General features: G+C 36.0%; 1 protein-coding gene across 13 annotated transcripts in view; it reads left to right on the top strand.

Moving 5' to 3' along the window:
* Positions 1 to 19302, top strand: part of CCDC171 (coiled-coil domain containing 171) — a 304789-nt gene that overhangs the window by 164058 nt on the left and 121429 nt on the right. For all 13 annotated transcript variants that reach the window (XM_053205079.1, XM_053205080.1, XM_027047203.2 and 10 more), the window contains one exon: positions 4428 to 4613. In XM_053205079.1, coding sequence (XP_053061054.1) covers positions 4428 to 4613 — 186 coding nt within the window. The remainder of the gene's footprint in view (positions 1 to 4427; positions 4614 to 19302) is intronic.

Raw genomic sequence — 19302 nt, 5'->3', positions numbered from 1 at the left:
TGCACAGTTGTAGTTTAGAATGATTTTGCATGTACAATTTGCAAAAAACATATATACAAATATTAATATTCACTTATAATATTATAAGCATTTCCTGTGTCACTTATTAATTTTATTTTAGATGAAATGAATGGATCATAACATAATTATAAAATAATTTATAATTATAATTATATTATAATTTATAATGTATAATTATAAATGATTAGATTTTAGATTTTCCTAATTCTATCATATTGATGTATCAAAATTTGACTATTCTCTTATTTTATTTACTTTTAATGTTTATTTATTTTTGAGAGAGAGAGAGAGAGAGAGAGAGAGAGAGAGAGACAGAGCATGAGTGGGGGAGGGGCAGAAAGAGAGGGAGACACAGAATCAGAAGCAGGCTCCAGGCCCTGAGCTGTCAGCACAGAGCCCGATGTGGGGCTCAAACTCATGAACTGCGAGATCATGACCTGAGCCGAAGTCGGACGCTTAACTGACTGAGCCACCCAGGCGCCCCTTGAGTATTCTCTTATTAATAGATGCTTCATTTTTTCCAATTTTTTTCCATTATACTTAAGCATAAAGAGCTATTTATTTATTTTGAGAGAGAGAGCAAGCAGGGGATGGACAGAGAGAGAGAGAGAAAGAGAGAGAATCTCAAGCAGGCTCCACGCTGTTGATGCAGAGCCTGATGTGGGGCTCCATCTCATGAATCCTGAGATTATGACCTGAGCCGAGATCAAGAGTTGGGCACTTAACCAGCTGAGCCACCCAGGTATCCCAACAGCTGTTTATACTTTTAAAAGCCAGTTCCTTTGGAGGGTGTATCTGCCTCCTTTTGATTTGCTTTTAATTGTCTGTACTAACTAAATCTAGGATGTAGAGGTGGTCTGCCAAAATGGAAAGAAACAGCTATTGATACGATTTGAGATTTAGAATAAGTCAACTTTTTTTTAGATTTAGATAATAGTGACTTTCCTGAAAATTGGAAGATTATATATGTTGCTTTCTGGAATATGCGTGAGGAATTGTAGGTATTGTATACAATATGATTTTCTAGTCCTTAGCTAAGTAGTAGTAAAACAAGTTACCATCTTATCTTTGATTAGTTTGGAAGTAGTCAGACTCAATTTCTAGAATCCAGCAGAAGGTTAGAGTTTGAAGAAAAGTTGCTGGAAGGTGACAGAATCCTCTTATAAGAACTTTGGTTGAATAAGTGGCTTGCAGCAAAAGCTAACATGCTCCAGGAAATGTTTAGTGTGAATTACTTTCACTAAAGTGCAGAAATAAAAATAGCATTAATTGAAGTAATAATTGAATGAATGAGATATGTACCTTTATATTTGTTGATTTTTTAAAACATTTATTCATTTTTGAGAGACAGAGACAGAGCATGAGCAGGGGAGGGGCAGAGAGAGAGGGGCACACAGAATCCAAAGCAGGTTCTAGGCTCTGAGCTGTCAGCACAGAGCCCGACACTGGGCTCGAACTCATGGAACCATGAGATCATGACCTGAGCTGAAGTCAGACGCTTAACCGACTGAGCCTCCCAGATGCCCCGAGTACCTTTATATTTAGACATACAGTTGTAAGGTGTAACATTATAAAGTGATGATTTCTAACATTTAATGACACTATTGACCATGTATAAGGCACTGACCCCTAAGCGCTTCAAGGAGTTGATTCATTTAGTCCTCTTATATCAGTAACAGTTCCAAATTATTATCTTTATTTTACAAACAAGGGATATGGGACACAGAGCAGCTAAGTAACTTGCCCAAAGTCACATAGTTAGTAGGTGGTCTGAAATTGTAACATAAAGGAAAATGTCCTGCCTGCTGAAGCTATTCAGTTCTCTGCTTCTGAGCACCATGTTCACTGACCAATCTACTGACCTTTGTTCTTCAACAGCAAACTCCCATGATTTTTTTTTCTTTATAAGTTCCTCACAACTGCTTTTACACACCATCTCTCATTCTCCATTGCTATACTTGTTTTGTTCTGTTTGGTTTCTGAAGACAGAACAGAACTGAGCCAGTCTCTGGGAGGGATAGATGGACAAGAGAGAGAGGCTAAAATTAGCTAAGTTTTAAGGTGAAGGAGAAATTTTGGAGGGGTGGAAAGAAGTCCTGCAAAATCATGGGGATCTTGATTTATAGGGGCCAAGTAACAGATGGTCACCACGAGGAGTGGTGCTTTAGAACAACATAACAAATAAAAGGTAGAAGAAATACAAAAATATCTGTTCATAAGACCCAGGAGAATGCTGTGGCATCAGTGACCAGAGGGATGTTAAGACGTTGAGATGAACAGGAGTGCCCAGAAGAGGCTGTTAGAGTTGATGTTCTGGAAGTGGAGGGTTTAGTTGTAATGGCGCAATGTGGAGAGTGAGGCAGCAGTTAGGAGAGAGCCAAAGATAGATGTTCGTCCAAATCTAAACCCTATAAAAGTATCAGTGATACATTAGATACGCCTTTACTGGATGGATCTCAGGAAATGATGCAACGTTCTTGTGTGCTTGTGATCGTTCCTATTATCTTGTGTCAACTTAAGTCATTTGGCATCTATTTTTATGCTATAATGTTGCTGTTGTTTATGCTATACTTTAGAATTTAATCAGTGTTGAGGAATGCATTATATATACCTTTGAAAAGGCAAATAATAGTAAGAGACAGTTGCTTCTGGAAAGTAGCACGCAAGGTACCTGGTGCCAAAGTAAAACTGAGTTAAGACTATATTATGATATAGGGAGATCCATGTAATAAACTTATCCTCAAACTTGGTTCTAGCAAAATTTTTTTTCTCTGCACGAGATGCATGCTTGGCCCATGAGGAAACTATAACTAAGCACATTTGTCTCATGTGTCAGAAAACTCAGAGATAAAGTCCACATTCAACTGCAATAATTTATATATTCCAGATGCCAAGAATCAATAGAATTTTTTTTCTGCTCTTCCTCTTCCCCCACCCTAAATTAAAAAAAATTTTTTTTTAAATCAATTTGCTTTCTACTTGTGGTTAATTATATTCACCTCAAAACCTGTTCAACAATGGGACAGTTATCAGTCTTAAATATCTATATATCTATATCTATCTATATCTATCTACAGATCTATATCTATATAGGTGTAGATAGATAGATAGATAGATAGATAGATAGATAGATACTGATATATACAGCATGGTTAGGTGGCTTGCATGGTTCCTTTTAGTTTTCCATATATATTTCACAGGTTACCTACCTTTTGTGAAACATTTCCTGTTCTTTGTACTTCAAGATCAAGATGTCTCTTGTTGTTTGATGTGTTAAATTTCATTTGCTTAATTGTTTTGAACAGGAGATAATACATGTGTGTCCTGCCCTGGATTTCCCCACCCCTTAAGGGGTGGCCCCTGGCTAGAACTGTCTAGATAGATGTAGTGCTCTGTTCTATAAAGCAGTCATGATATTGTAAAAAAGGTGTTATATACTCTGGTGCACAGTTTTATTTGTAGATGTTTATGTCTGAATATTCTTTCATTCAACAAATATTTACTGAGTGCCTACTGAGTGCCAGGCACTCTTCTGTGTGTTACGTGAGCATGCTGAATGGGGTCCCTACCCAGCAGAGCTCACGTCCTTAAATAAGTGGTTGATGGCAGGGTGTGGACAGGCAATAAAAATAGTGAATATATGTAGTGGATTTAGATAATGGTAATGACTATAAAGAAGACAAAGGAATATAGTAAGGAAGTGTAAGTAGTCATAGGAGTTGGGGAGGTCTGGTCTGGTAAGGATTCTTGAAGAAGGGGATTTTTGACCAGGGAGATCTGAAAGTAACATACACTAACACAGACTTTTGGGTAATCACTTCGAAGCATCGGAACTTGTGCGGTGCCTGGGTGGCTTATTCGTTTGACTAACTTCAGCTTGGGTCATGATTCTTGTGGTTCGTGAGTTTGAGCCTTGCGTCGAGTCCTGTGCTGACAGCTCAGAGCCTGGAGCCTGCTTGGATTCTGTGTCTCCCTCTCTCTCTGTCCCTCCCCCACTTGCATTCTGTCTCCCTGTCTCTTGAAAATAAATAAACATCAAAATAATAAGCATAGGAACTTGTTAAAGGCCTTAATTCTTACAGTCATGTTCTTTATAAAAAGTGCTTGTGTATGAAATGTAAACCGAGCATTATGGATTTATTTGAACTTGAAATAAGTTTTTTAAGATTTTATTTGACTAAAAATGACAACACTTGGGGGTATAGCTGCTCTGCTTTTAAAACAAGAGTGATGTGTTTTTTTTTTTTTAATCTCGACTTATGAAATTAAGAAAAACAAATTGTACTTTTGTCATGTATCGGACATTTTTGAAATGTGTGTGTTATACTCTATGTTAGCAAATATAGTTCTGAAAAGTGATGCAACAGTGCAGTTAGCTTACAAATGATTTTGTAACCTTTTTCCAGAAATTGATCACCCACGAGAAGTTTGAAAGTGCATGTGAAGAACTGAACAATGCGTTACTTAGGGAACAACAGGCACAGATGCTATTGAATGAACAGGCTCAGCAGCTACAGGAGTTGAATTACAGACTTGAATTGCATTCCAGTGAGGAAGCTGACAAGAACCAAACTCTAGGAGAAGCTGTTAAGGTAGGAAGACCTTGGTTTATTTCCTCTAGGTGTGGATCTCTGAGGGAATCATTTCTATCTCCTGAAGAGGGAGAAATCTTATCCTGTAAAAGTTTGTAAGGATGGAATGAACTTGGTTCTGAAACCTCAATTCTAAGCATGCGTTCACGTGTATTGAAAATGTAAAAGCAGTTGAAAACTACTTGCTAGGTGAAAACAAAGTAGGGATTTTTTTTCCAGGAGTAATTTTCTAATTTTTTTTTCATTTATCTTCCTTTGTTTCTTCTCTTCACTTCTTTTCCTTTACTTGCTTTATACCCCCTGGCCATTGAGACTCTATGTATCTTCTGGATTTTGAAGAGTTTTGCATCTGGCTCTGTCTGATTCTTATCTAAGTGCATGTCTGGGGAGGAGAAAGGTTTGTTTAGGAAGAGTTGGTCTCCCTGTCATATATTTGTGGCAAAGATACCTAGAAGGGAAAAGAGAAGTTACAATAAAATAGTTGTCGTTTAGAAAATTTCATTAGCGGATTTAGGACTATGGTATCTTTAGGAGATGTTGGCTGTGAAGTGTAATAGAATTCTTGTTTCTGATTACATTTGTGGAGTTTTCACTAGTGAAGTTATACACACCAGAATGAAATAACTAATTTCAGGAAAACAAAAATTATATAATATAGCTTCTATATTCGGTATCCTATCTAATGCAGTAAGCAACTCAGAGTTGATATATAATTTATGATGCAAATAGTATATATTTATTCTAATAGCTTAATACTATACTACTAATAAGATAGTCAAAATTTAGTGAGAGCTTCCTATTTGCCAGGCACTATGCAAAATATTTTATAAGCTATTATCTCATATAATCCTCATACTAACTCTATGGGATAACTCCCATTTTGTAAATGAGAAAACCAAGATACAGAGAGGTTACGCACATAACTACTGCTAAGTGCTAGACCTCGGGAGTCAGATTTCACATCTGCCTTTCTAACTGTTTCATTACATTTACTATGGATTGACAGCACATGTATGCCAGACCCTGTGCTGCTATCTCTACATGAATTATTTTGTTTCATTCTTAAATTACCCCCATGAAATAGGCACTATTATTATTCCCAGTTTTGAAGTTATTATTTAAACGCCAGTTGGTTAATATACAGTGTAATATTAGTTTCAGGTGTACAATATAGTGATTCAGCAGTTCCATACAACACCCAGTGCTCATCACATTAAGTGTGCTCGTTAATCCCTGCCAACTTCACCCATCCCTTCATCCACCTTCCCTCTGGTAACCATCAGTGTGTTCTCCATAGTTAAGAGTCTGTTTCTTGGTTTGCCCCTCTCTCTCTCTTTTCTTCCCTTAGCTCGTTTGTTTTGTTTCTTAAATTCCACATGTACGTGAAATCACATGGTATTTGTCTTTCTTGGACTGACTTATTTTGCTTAGCATAATACTCTCTGGCTCCGTCCATGTCATTGCAAATGGCAAGATTACATTCTTTTTGATGGCCGAGTAATATTCCAGCATATATATATTATATATATATATGTGTGTGTGTGTATCTATCTATCTATCTATCTATCTATCTATCTATCTATCTCTATATATATCTCACCTCTTCTTTATCCATTCATCACTTTGTGGACATTTGGAATCTCTCCATCATTTGGCTGTTGTTGGTAATGCTGCTATAAACATAGGGGTGCATGTACCCCTTTGAGTCTGTATTTTTGTATCTTTTGGGTAAATGCCTAGTAGTGTAATTGATGGATCCTAGGGTAGGTAGTTCTATTTTTGTTTTTGAGGAACCTCCATACTGATCTTCAGAATGGTCACACCAGTTTGCATTCCCACCAATAGTGTAAGAGGGTTTCTCTCTCTGAATCCTCTGCCAACACCTGTTGTTTCTCTTTTTGTTTCTTCTTTTTTAAATGTTTATTTATTTTTGAGAAAGAGAGAGTGAGCAGGGGAGGGGCAGAGAGAGAGGGAGACAGAGAATCCCAAGTGGGCCCTGCACTGTAAGTGCAGAGCCTGACGTGAGTCTCCATTGCATGACCATGAGATCATGACCTGAGCTGAAATCAAGACACTTAAGGGACTGAGCCACGTAGGTGCCTTTGTTTTTTGTGTTGTTAGTTTAGTCTCATTGTTTTTTTGATGAAACAGAGTGTTCAGTTGACTTGCTTGGGGTCTTCTGAGCTGGGATTTAGTGTTCTAGAAAAAATTAGAAAATATTGAAATTTAACAGAAGAAAATACAGATGACCTCAAGGAAAAATCGTCCCAGGATACTATTAATATTTTGGAGTATATTTTTCCTGATACATATATTAAGTCAAACCATTTCACGTTACTGTTTTTATAAGTCAAAAGCAGAAAAATGCCAGCAATTTTATATGGTTCAACCTAATATATATAGTTTTTCTTACCTAAATGAAAACATACTTATATGCTGTTTTATAACATATTACTTTATATATTAATAATAGTTGTATGCATTCTTACTAGTTGATATGACTCTGTTATATCAATGTTTTTTTCCTTTTGTAAACACAATTAATAAATATTCATTGTGTAAAAATAAGAAAATGTCGATGAAGAAAAATAAAAATTAAGATTCCCAAATCATATCATCAGATATATCTACTGTCAAAATTTTGTTGTATATTATTTCAGATCTTACATTTTGTGAATATGGAAATATAACCAAATCTATGTTAATAAAATGCAATCATACTATTATATGTAAATTCTAATTTAGTTTCTGAAAACATCATGTCAAGAATTTCTTTCCATGCTAAGGTATATAGCAGTATCAACGTCTTTAATGGCTGATAGAATTCTTTGAATATGCAGAATATTTTAACCTAGTTTCTTAATACAGTTTCTCTCCCTCTCTTCTTCCCTCCCTCTCTCTTCCTTCCTTCCTTCCTTGCCCCTTTCTTTCTTTCTTTCTTTCTTTCTTTCTTTCTTTCTTTCTTTCTTTCCTTATTTACCTCTATTTAAGTAATTCTAATATGAGCAATCCTGTGGCTAAATATTTATACACTTATCTGTAATTATTTCCTTATTATAAAATCCTAGATGAGGAATTACTAGGTGAAAAGCCACATGAAATTTAAAGTATAAATGTTATAAATTGGCCTACGGCAAATTTTTACCAGTTCACTTCTCTCGTAAAATATATGGTGATTTCACTTTTTTTAAAGTTTAGTTATTTATTTTGAGAGAGAGAGAGGGAGCAGGGGAGGGGCAGAGAGAAGGGGAAAGAATCCCAAACAGGGTCTGCTATCAGTGTGGAGCCCGATACGGGGCTTGATCTCACGAACCGTGAGATCACGACTTGAGTGGAGATCAAGAGTCTGACACTTAACTGACTGAGCCACCCAGATACCCTGTGATTTCACTTTTTACCCAACCAGGCTATTACTATTGAAGAATTTTTTGTCATTTGATCAATATGGCATTTTTACTCTAATTTCTATTTCCTTGATTACTAGTCAAGTTGAACATTTTTAGAAATATGTTAGTCAACATTTTAATGCCTCGTGTCCCGTTAATAGATAATGAAATTAACTAGGCTTTGACAAAGTGTATAACAGTGTCCTATGGAGTCTTTTCTTTCTGTAATAACTCGTGGTTTGTATTTAGGTGTAGTATCTTCCAGCAGAGAAAAAGCTGTTCATATTCATTTCTTTAAAATGCCAGTAGCTTAAATATTGTTGTCAGGAGTGGAGAATTGTTTAATTACTATCTCTTAATTAGAACTAGCAGGTGGTAATGTGAAAATGCTCTCTTGTGGGAGATGGCATAGTTCAGCAGAAAAAGCACTGGCCTTGGAACAAGTATTTCTGAATTCAAATCCCAGTTCTGTCACTTGGGCAAATAACTTAACCTTTCTCAGCCTCAGGTTCATCTTCTGCAAAATGAGGGATAATGATACTTAAGTTACAGAATTTTTATGGGAATTAATTAAGATACTAGTTGAACAGCAAGTATATGCTTGATAAATATTCTTTTGTATTTTTCAGTAGTACGTAAGTAGTTTTTTACGTGTCCCTTTAAAAAAATAAAATGTGGGGCGCCTGGGTGGCGCAGTCGGTTAAGCGTCCGACTTCAGCCAGGTCACGATCTCGCGGTCCGTGAGTTCGAGCCCCACGTCGGGCTCTGGGCTGATGGCTCGGAGCCTGGAGCCTGTTTCCGATTCTGTGTCTCCCTCTCTCTCTGCCCCTCCCCCGTTCATGCTCTGTCTCTCTCTGTCCCAAAAATAAAAACAAAAATAAAAAAAAATAAAAAAAAATAAAAAAATAAAATGTGTTGCTTCTTTATAAAAACAGAATAAGATCATGAATAGAAAATATGGAAAATACAAAAGAGAAAACAAGTTACTTATAACTTATTATCTGAAAACAACCAGTTAACACATTGGGGTTTTGTTTTTAATCATTTTCTATATGTAATAGTTTTCATAAATCATACTTTGGATGTGATGCTCAGAAAGGCCTTCCTTTATGAGACAACTATTTTTAGAGCAAGATACCTATTGTATTACAGTAGTGCATTAAAGAGAAAAGGAATCTCCAAGGACAAAACTATAACAACACCAACAAACCCCAATGAGTGGAATCAGAGTTAGCACTGTGAACAGATGCTGGGCTTACGCTGTAGACAAATGCCAAAGTCAATGCTCGAAGTAGGAGACAAAGCTCTGGGCTCCACCAGTAGATCAGCCCTTGAACTTGTGGTTCCCACACTAAAGAATTGCCTGATAACTTGAATGGGATAATCTCAGGTCAGTAATGTCTGGGCAAAAGCTAATGTAAAATTTTCTCTGGAAAAAGTTTGTCTAATTTAGTTTCTTTAGGAGCCTGCTCCACACCCCCACCCTGCACTCCACCCCCTTCGCCCAAACTAAAGTTGATGAAGAAATGGGCACATAAATAAATATTTTAATCTTTAAAAAAAATTTTTTTTTAACATTTATTCATTGAGAGAGAGAGAGACAGAGAGAGAGACAGAGAGAGAGAGAGAGAGAGACAGAGCACAAGTGGGAGAGGGGCAGAAAGAAGCAGGCTCCAGGCTCTGAGCTGTCATCACAGAGCCCAATGTGGGGCTCAAACTCACGAACCATGAGATCATGACCTGAGCTGAAATGGGATGCTTAACTCATTAAGCCACCAAGGTGCCCCAATATGTTAATCTTATATTCAGCCACATTGCTAAACTCTCTTGTCAATTTGAATAATACTCTGTCTGTACTTTGTAGAGTTTTCTACATAGACCGTTACATTATTTGTTCTATAGTGATGGTTTTGTTTTTCTTTTCCAAACCTTAATCTTTTAATTTTTTCCCTCTCCTTACTGCACTGGCTAGGATACAATGTTGAGTAGAAGTGGAGGCAGCAAGCATCCTTACCATGCTCCCAATTTTGAAGAAGATCTTTCTTACTTTTCTCCATTAAAGAGAAAGTTTGCTATAGGTTTTAGTTGATAAATTCGTATCGGGTTAAAGGGGTTTTCTTCCTAGATTATGCATAAATAAAAAATCATGAATGAATTTTGGATATTATCAAATACATTTTTAAGTATCTATTGAGATAGTTATATGATTTTTCTCTCATTCTGTTAGCATGTTGAACTATATCAGGGATTGGCAAACTATGGCCCACAGCCTGGGTTTGTATGGCCTGTGACCTAATAATAACTTCGCAAATTAAAGGAACTCACTGAACTATGAGCAAGATGAAAAAAATATGAATAAGCATCTAGAAACACAGTAATGAAACTATAGAATAACAAAGACAAAGAGGAAATCTTAAAATCTGTGGGCTTAGGAAAGACATTCTTTCTGTGGCTGATCTTGGATTAATGGAACTAGTTTAATAGTTATAAAATTCTCTAAGAACTCAAGTCAGTGAACGCAACATGCTTTGAAGGCAGGAATGATTTAGTTTTAGCATACCTCTCTATCATTGGGAATTACAGACAAATGGACATGGAAAATGTAGTATGGAAGAAAGTGGAACAAGTTAAAGATTTGTTACTATCTTTTCTCTACGTCCCCACTCTGTTCTTTAGATATTTTATGTTGTTGACCTGGTCTATAACATCTTTAGTGCTACTGAAACTCTAAAGCAGTTTTGTTAGGAAACCTTTATTTTTCTAAAAAAAAATTAATATTCATTTATTTCAGAGAGAGAGAGAGACAGAGAGAGAGAGGAAAGAAAGAGTGCACACACAAGCTAGGGAGGGGCAGAGAGAGAGGGAGAGAGAGAATCCCAAGCAGGCTCTGTGATGACAGTTCACAGCCTGATGTGGGGCTCAAACTCACGAACTGTGAGATCATGACCTAAGCCAAAATCAAGAGTAGGATGCATAACCGATTGAGCCACCTAGACGCCCCAGGAAACATTTCTTTATATGGTATAGTTTGTTAGATAATGAAAGCTACATAGCCAGTGTGTCTTATTTTTTTCCTGACTTCATGTAAGTTTAGATTTAAATTTAGTAACATTGATTCTAACCATTTTATCTTGGATCCTGCCTTACATAGTTTTATTTTTAATGACATACATGAAAGAATGTTTAAAATAAAAATTTATTTATTTATTTATTTATTTATTTATTTATTTATTTATCTATTTATTTATTTGAGAGAGAGAGAGAGAGAGAGAGAGAGAGAGAGCGTGCGCACAGGCAGGAGAGGGACAGAGAGAGAGAGGGGGAGAGGAGAGGGGTCAAGATCCCACAACCTGGGATCATGACCTAAGCCAAAATCAAAAGTTAGGTGCTCAACTGACTGAGCCATCCAGGCGCCCCATAAAATAAACAGTTACTATAATGAGGGACTCAACTTGTAGGTCAAATACTTGCAGGAGCTCATACAGAAATTTGTATCTTAAACTGGGTTGCTGCTGTAACCAACATCTAAAGTATGAGGCACTGGTTTAGAACAGATTAAGGGTATAATTCTCTTATTCTACATGGCCTGGAGGTAACCACCATTAAGTTCATGCCTGCATGCATGCTTGGATATATGGGAATAAGGAAACCAGTAGTGAGGGTACTTCCAAGAAAAAATCTTGGAGTATTTATTGGTACCTGGCACTGACTGAAAGCAAACAGATTAAAAACCTGCCAACTTTTTGAGGCAGTTGTATTGCCTAAGAAACCACAAGTCCAGACTAAAGTAGGCTTGTACTCTGAGCCTTAAACAATAAACCTTAAATGATCTATCATTTTCTTTTCTTTTCTTTTCTTTTCTTTTCTTTTCTTTTCTTTTCTTTCTATTCTCTTTCCTTTCTTTCTTTTCCTTCCTTCCTTCCTTCCTTCCTTCCTTCCTTCCTTCCTTCCTTCCTTCCTTCTTTCCTTCCTTCCTTCCTTCCTTCCCTCCCTCCTTCCTTCCTTTCTTTCGGCTTTATGCCTAGTGTGGAGCCCAACCCAGGGCTTGAACTCATGACCCTGAGATCAAGACCTGGTCTGAGATCAAGAGTCAGACACTTAACCAACTGAGCCGCCCAGGTGCTCTGATCTATCATTTAAATCAACTCCGAAGAAACCTATAGAATTCACAGAATTCCATACTGTAAATATCATTGTTTATTTAGTTATTCATCTGCTGATGGGCATCAGGTCTGTGGCATTTAAAAAATATATTATAGATTATAATAAGGGGAAACTGAATAGTTTTCCTGAAATGACATTGCTTATATGAAAAGAGATTTTTAAATTTTACTCTCGCTCTAGTAAATTTGACATTAAGAAGGGCTGAATCATTAGGGGCACCTGGGTGGCTCAGTCGGGTAAGTGTCCACCTTCAGCTCAGATTATGATCTGACGGTTCATGGGTTCGAGCCTTGCATCGGGCTCTGTGCTGACAGCTCAGAGCCTGGAACCTGCTTCAGATTCTGTGTCTTCCTCTCTGCCCCTCCCCTGCTCACACTCTGTCTCTCTCTCTCTCTCTCTCAAAGATAAATAAACATTAAAAAAAATTAAAAAAAAAAGAATGACTGAATCATTAAGATTAGAATAAAGGTATAGTTATAGTTCCTCATTTTGTTTTGAGAAAAGTTAGGTATCTATTAAATTCTGATGACTTTCACTTATATCTGAAACATACTAGATGTGCTTATTATTTATAGAAAATTTAAAAATATTTATATATTTATAATATTATTTAATAAAGTTAATAATCTTTCTGTAAAGTTAAAAAATTACCTCCTGATTTATCTTAAAAAATAAATTCTGGGGGCACCTGGGTGGCTCAGCCAGTTAAGCGTTTGGCTCTTGATTTTGGCTCAGGTCATGATCTTGTGGTTTATGGGATCGAGACCCAATTGGGTCTCTGTACCGACAGTGCAGAGCTTGCTTGGGATTCTCTCTCTTCCTCTCCTTCTGCCCCTCCCCAGCTTGAGTATGTGCATGCACACATTCTGTCTCTCTCAAAATAAATAAACTTAAAAAACAATTCTGCTCATCTAATTCACATATTTGAGCTATTACTGTGTGGAAAGTACGGGACTTACCTTTGTGGAGAATGTAGTGAATTTAGTTAAAAAAGAATACCTTTATCTTTTTTAAAAAACTTTTTATTGTTTATTTGTGTGTGTGTGTGTGTGTGTGTGTGTGTGTGAGAGAGAGAGAGAGAGAGAGAGAGAGAGAGAGAGAGAGAGAGAGAGACCATGAGCGGGGGAGGGACAGAGAGATAGGGACACACAGACTCCGAAGCAGGCTCCAGACTCAGAGCTGTCAGCACAGAGCCCGACAAGGGGCTCGAACTCACCAACCATGAAATCATGACCTGAGCCAAAGTCGGACGCTCAACCGACTGAACCACCCAGGTGCCCCAAGAATATCTTTATCCTAATGCTTGGTGAGATTTTTGATATCACAATGGATGAGAGCATCTGAAACTATTATAAAATCTTAAATTCTCTGAATTGTCGCAATTTTGTAATTCTGTCCATGAAATATTCTAGACATTGGTTGAGAGAGAAAGGCTTAGGGAAAAAATAAGGATTTATTCACAGCAAGTTTCCCAAATAGTTCCTTTGTGTAACTTGGATCCAGCTCTTATTCATGTGCCCTTTTCCCTCAACTTTTATGTCACCTACCAACTTCTGCTGTGTTCTTTTATCCCACCACGTGGTAGCAGCCTCACAGGGTCTCAAAGACTTAACGCCTCTTCCAGCTCTCTGGATCATTCTTTACCTTCTTGCCACTGCTTTGGTTTTTTTTTTGCTTAGGTATCAGTTTTAATAGAAAATTAACTCTGTGCTTTATTATTTTCCATTTTCAAACTTAATTATACTTAGATTATGGATGGGAAAGAAGAAGCAAGAGGAAAGAAGAGTACGTTTTTTAAAGTTCAAGTGAAATAATTTGCAAAGATATTTTGGAATTGTAGTAATTGTGGCAAAGGGTCACATTTTATAAATATTTACCTTCTTTTCATTAAAAAATTCTGCCTTTTATATTATTAATAAAATTATTTGACATACTCTGGGGGTATAGAATGTGAATATTGCAGTGAAGTCATTTATTTACATAATTTTTAATAAATGCTATATTTTCTCTAGTAAACTTTTAAACAGAAGAGCCCCAAATTCATTTACTTTAAAAATTTTAAACATTTTTCAGTTGATAAATCCTGATTATAATAATAATTAATATCTATCACATAACCTATTTTCATAAAGTAGGATTATTAACGCCATTACTTAATTTAAAAGTCTTATCATTTTTTACTTTAATCCCATATATTTTTTTATCTTCCTAATGACTTATCCCATTGAGACCTATAGGGTAGTCAATTATATTTCAAGGTCAGAGAAGACAGAATTAAGAAAATAACAGCTCTCAGGACATTTTTTTAAAGCAGAGAAGATTCAAGCTAGAATCTAGAAGATTCATAAAAAGTTGTTATTCCTGTTTTTGTTAGTCTGGACAACATAAATATATAAAATAAAATAAAATAAAATTCCTTTACTGTTTAGACATATGACATAATTTACATTGTTCAAAGTGTATGTTCTCATATATAATTTTAAAATATCTTCTCCATGTTTAAATTTGTCATCAGGAAGTGACAATTTGAGATTAGAGTTACTATGTTTCTTAATTGAGTACTAACCTTTGGTTAGGTCATATTTTAAATATTATTGAAAAATATTTTGAATCCTACAATTCAAGTTTGTATAATGTTTTTTAATGCTTATTTATTTATTTTTGAGAGAGAGAGAGAGAGAGAGAGGGAGAGCACAAGCAGGGGAAGGGTAGAAAGAGAGAGAGAGAGATTGAGAGACCCAGAATCTGAAGCAGGCTCCAGGTTCTGAGCTGTCAGCACAAAGCCCAATGCGGGGCTGAAACCCACGAACTGTGAGATTGTGACCTGAGCCGAAGTCAGATGCTTAACCAACTGATTGAGCCACCCAGGATCCCCTGTATAAATTTTTTTACAAATGTTACATAATTTGTTTTTCTGATTCAACATGATTAAGGAAAAACTTTAAAAACACAGAACCCCCCCAAATGTGTATGAAAACCTATTATCACACATATATAACAATTATTAATATTTCGGCAGATAAGACTGGAAGCATGCTATATGTAGTTTTGCATCCTGGTTTTTAGGCAGATTGGCATTATTTTTACATTTACATTCACACCATTCTGGCAACGATTAGAATGTGGACAGTAGGTATGCAAAAGTGGAAACAGAGACACCAGTTAGAGGCTAACAGTGTAATCTAGAGCAGAGATAATGGTGACCTGGAAGGGGGTGGGAGGAGTAAAGCATGATGAGATTCTGGATATGTTTGCATTTTGATGGTAAAATGTGGAGACTTTCCAGTGGAGTAGATGTGACATATGAAAGAGATGCATCAACACCTCGGTGAATGGAATTGACAATAAATGTCAATGTTAAAATTATTTACGAACTTTATTGTCATAAGCCATATAGTATTCCATCTTAGGAATGTGCTAAAATGTATTTAACTCTTTTCTTGTTGTTGGATATTCAGACTGTGTCTATTTTTTTCACTATTAAAATGAAGATGAGGACCTTATAATTAAGTCTTTGACTACATAGTCAATTATATTCTTAGGATCGAGTTCAAGAAGCAAGATTTATTGGGTCAAAGATACAGATACTTTATTTTTTTTAAGTGTTTATTTTTGAGAAAGAGAGAGAGAGAGAGACAGACTGTGAATGAGGGAGGGGCAGAGAGGGGGAGACACAGAATCCAAAGCAGGCCCCAGGCTCTGTGCTGTTAGCACAGAGCCTGACGCAGAGCTCGGGCTCATGAACTGTGAGATCATGACCTGAGCCAATGACCTGAGCCATGACCTGGGCTTAACCAACTGAGCCACCCAGGCGCCTCATAAAAATACAGACACTTTAGGTTGGGGTGTATGTGTGTGTGTGTGTGTGTGTGTGTGTGTGTGTGTGTGTTTAAGGCTATGAATATATTTTTTTAGATCCAAATATATAAGAGCACCTGTTTGACCCCATTCTCATCAGCATTGGGTATCATTAGGTATTACTATTAAAACACCAATAACAACAAATCAAAGCCAAGAACATTTGCCAGTGTGACAGATAAGGAAAGGTGTATTCTTTTGTTTTGCACTGAGCATAAGAGGAACACTGAATTTCCCCCCATATAGGTGTTTTTTGTTAAAATAATTTTATGTAAATTTAATTTGCTTGTAGTGTAGTTTTAGAGAAGCAGAACAAACATTTCTGAGTATATACTTTAGTTAGACACGTTGGTAAGACACTCCATAATATTTTATTTAACAGTTATGATATTTTAAGAGATAAGTATTATTGCTTACATGGGGCAAATGAAGAAACAAAAATACCAGAAAAAAACTTGACAATATACATAATGAAGCTGCTTTATATAAAAGCCAAATGTCTTTGTTAATATTGCTTAACAGGCTTTTCTTAAAGATGCTTAATAGCTTTAAAGAGTGTTCTTGTTGAAAAATTTTAATATGAATTTATCACAGTAGGGAATTTTCATATTTTTATATTTAAAAAAATAAAATGTTTCACACCTTTTTAAAGGAAAAGTGGTAAGTACCATATATTTTTTTGGTGTGTTACAAGAATATTTTCATGACAGAATAAAAAATTATTTGCCTTTTGACAAAGTCATTCATAGGTCAGTTTTAGAAGATATTATTGCTTCTAGACTTGAAGATATGAATATTCCTATTGCCTATCATATATTGCCTGCTTAAAGAAAATTCAATAGCAATGAATCTGATTTTCTCCTATCAAGCCACTTAATCATATTCTGAATTAGTCAGAATATTCTTTTTTGAATTTCAAAAAAAGGAATTGTACTATTTCCATTTAATTAAAATTTCCATTTAATTAAAATTTCCATTTTATTAAAAAATGACATTGACTTTTTGGTTTTTAATCATCTTCATATGTATATATACAGTACACATTCATATATGCACACCTGGTTATATCTATATACAAACACATACTATTCAATTATATACCCTATATAAATAAATTGCATATATTTCAATTATATGTTTATATACAATATATAATACATTTATATATAACATAATTATATATTTCTACTTATATATTAATTTTATATGCAAATATACACACTGTACATATATATCTGAATGTATGAATGTATATTGAAATGTACACTGTTAGAAACCTATCTTACGACATGTTTTGGGCGTGGTCTTTGTCATTTGCATATCCATCTTCTATTGGCTCCTTGCCCTTCAGTGACTTCCGACACTTAGTGGTATGCTGCCCCCAGGTGGTAGCAAGTGCTTTGATTTACATGGTCTGGATTGAAAAAGTCTGTGCTTTCACTAAGATCTAGATTAAAATTGTGAATTTCACAGGATTTTCTTTTTTTGGTAATGAATAAAAATCTTTATTAAAATAGTTGAACATGGCAAAGTTCATGCAGGAAACTGGCTGATTTTTCTACTATAAACTCTTAGAAGTAAATATTTGTGTAGAATTTGGTATCTCTCTTATTAATCCTTTGCTGTTGCCTTATCTCTAGACTCATCATTGTACTTTGATCAGAATGGTCCCTTATAATTTGCTTGGACAGCCTTTAGGGGTCAAATCATTGCCTGAATTCCAACATGGTTCAGGGTATTATTATGAGATAGTCACTATCATCGTGGCTTGAGACTTCAGGCCAGTCGGCTGTTAAAATATTTCCTTTCCTTTTGGTTCTCAGACTTGGATGGCAGTAATCCATTTATGTTTAGGGAAGTAATAATAATTAAGGAGACAGAAGGAGTTTACTTTTCTCCTGCTTTGTCTAACTCTCCCGTCTCCCCTCTTGTGTACGCAAGCAGAACATGAAGAGAATCACCCCAGCTTTTCTTCTTCCACCATCTATGGCTAAATCTCACATAACAGTACTTTTCCAGTTCATACTATTAGAACTAGAACCTATCGATTTGCTTCTGTTTACAGAATTCAGATTGCTACAGACTCCTGCCTTAAAAATATGAAGCACATAATTGATTCCTGAAAACACAGACAAGGAGTTCGTGAGACCAGGCAACGGGTAGATCAGTCATCCTAGCTTAGTTCAGAGAACGTTCCTTCGATGATGTAGGCAGACTGGGAATATGGCTATCACGCCTATGGAATCTCACGAGGACCCCAAATCATGCCAACAGTAACCACTGTGGACCAGAAACTGTATATATACTTTCTGTAATCCTCACAATTACCTGGGAAGATACATATGATCATACATAAATATAGATACACAATGAATTAGGGATCAGAGTTATTAATACATTTGCCCAGAGTCACATGTTTGTAGGTTTTGGAGTCAGAATTTAAACTCAGGATTTCTGCAAATTCATAGCTCATCCTATTTCCAATACAGCATTTTCTTTCAGAGTTGGGGCATTTTATTTTCTCTGATGGATTTTTTTTTTTTAAAGAAAATTGGTTAAAATATCTAGAACTGGAAGCTGCAGTAATTCTAGAAGTGTCTTTATCTGAAGCTTTTTAGCTTTCAAAAGTTGTCTTCAAATACGTGTTTGTAATCCAGATTACTTCAAGTGCAGGTCAGTATTGGTGGCAAGAGAGTACCAAAATGAAGTATATGTAAGCCACGGGAGGATTGACATTCTTACCTGGGGGAATAATACTCGATAGATGTTTCAAAATTCAACCTCATTTTCTCCTGTTTTTTTTTTTCTTTTTTTCTTATCTTTCTTTTTCTGGAACACCTATTAGTATTAGTCTGTCAGCAGGTGAATATCCTGGCTTGATCCTTTATGGTTCTTACATTTTTGCCCTTTTCCCTTAAATTTTTTTTTTTTTTTAATTTTTAGAGAGTGTACATTTGTGATTGGGGGAGGGGCAGAGAGAGAGAGGGAGAGAGAGAATCCCAAGCAGGATCCACATTCAGTGTGGAGCCTGAACCGGGGCTCGATCCCACAAACCGTGAGATCATGACCTGAGCCAAAATCAAGAGTCTTAACCGACTGAGCCACCCAGGCACCCCTACATTTTCTCTTACATGTTCTTTTTGTTTTAGGTTCTGGTAAAGTCTGTAAATTTCATTTTTCTGTTTAAATATTTTATACTGGTCCTCATTTAAAAAAATGTTTATTTATTTTGGGAAAGAGAGAGAGTGGAGCGGGGGGGGGGGGGCGGAGAGAGAGAGAGG

The sequence above is a fragment of the Acinonyx jubatus genome, chromosome D4 (assembly GCF_027475565.1).
Source record: "Acinonyx jubatus isolate Ajub_Pintada_27869175 chromosome D4, VMU_Ajub_asm_v1.0, whole genome shotgun sequence".
NCBI lineage: Eukaryota > Metazoa > Chordata > Mammalia > Carnivora > Felidae > Acinonyx > Acinonyx jubatus.
This window is presented reverse-complemented; position numbering and strand designations above follow the sequence as displayed.